At 61.5% G+C, this 711-nt stretch overlaps 1 protein-coding gene across 1 annotated transcript in view; it reads right to left on the minus strand.

The window, feature by feature from the left end:
• Positions 1–186: 186 nt before the first annotated feature.
• The window catches only part of LETMD1 (LETM1 domain containing 1), a 3527-nt gene continuing 3002 nt past the window's right edge, over positions 187–711 (minus strand). Inside the window, exon 5 of the mRNA XM_029087383.1 lies at positions 187–257. Within this exon, the coding sequence (XP_028943216.1) occupies positions 187–257 (71 nt within the window). The remainder of the gene's footprint in view (positions 258–711) is intronic.

A 711-nucleotide genomic window follows, 5' to 3' on the forward strand; every position in this document is an offset into this window, starting at 1 on the left:
CGGCTCAGCCGTCACTCCTTGGCCCTGAGGTAGTTGAGGGACAGCAGGACCATGCTGTTTGCCAGGAGAGAAGCTTCAGAAGCTGCAAAAAAATGGGAGAGTTGGGTCAGAGTGACACTGCTGGGACCAACCGGGCTCATCCTGAGGTGCCAACCCAGCGCCGACGGCTGCCAGGTCCCCCAGCCGTCACTCCTTGGCCCTGAGGTAGTTGAGGGACAGCAGGACCATGCTGTTTGCCAGGAGAGAAGCTTCAGAAGCTGCAAAAAAATGGGAGAGTTGGGTCAGAGTGACACTGCTGGGACCAACCGGGCTCATCCTGAGGTGCCAACCCAGCGCCGACGGCTGCCAGGTCCCCCCACCCCCAGCCCCTCTCTCTGGTGGCTTTTTGCTCTGCTCTGGGTCCCCCCATTTCCCTCCCACTCCCGTTTTCCCTCCCCCAGTGCTGGTGCGGGGCTTGAATTTGCCACCACGAGGTCTCTGTGGGATGGGGACACCCAGGGACACCCGGGGACAGCCTGTCCTTCGTGGGTGTTCCACAGGGACATGTCCCTGGAGAGAGCCAGCACCCTCCACCGCATCCTCCTCCCAGGGACGAAGCCCCGGGAGATGGGTGAGGCAGCCCAGAGCTGGATAAAGTCCCCGTTTATCCCCAATTTCCCCCAAAACAACACTCCATGTGCCCACAGAAACTCCAGAGGCTCCCTGACCCCC

Source organism: Antrostomus carolinensis, unplaced genomic scaffold (assembly GCF_000700745.2).
Source record: "Antrostomus carolinensis isolate BGI_N321 unplaced genomic scaffold, ASM70074v2 scaffold421, whole genome shotgun sequence".
NCBI lineage: Eukaryota > Metazoa > Chordata > Aves > Caprimulgiformes > Caprimulgidae > Antrostomus > Antrostomus carolinensis.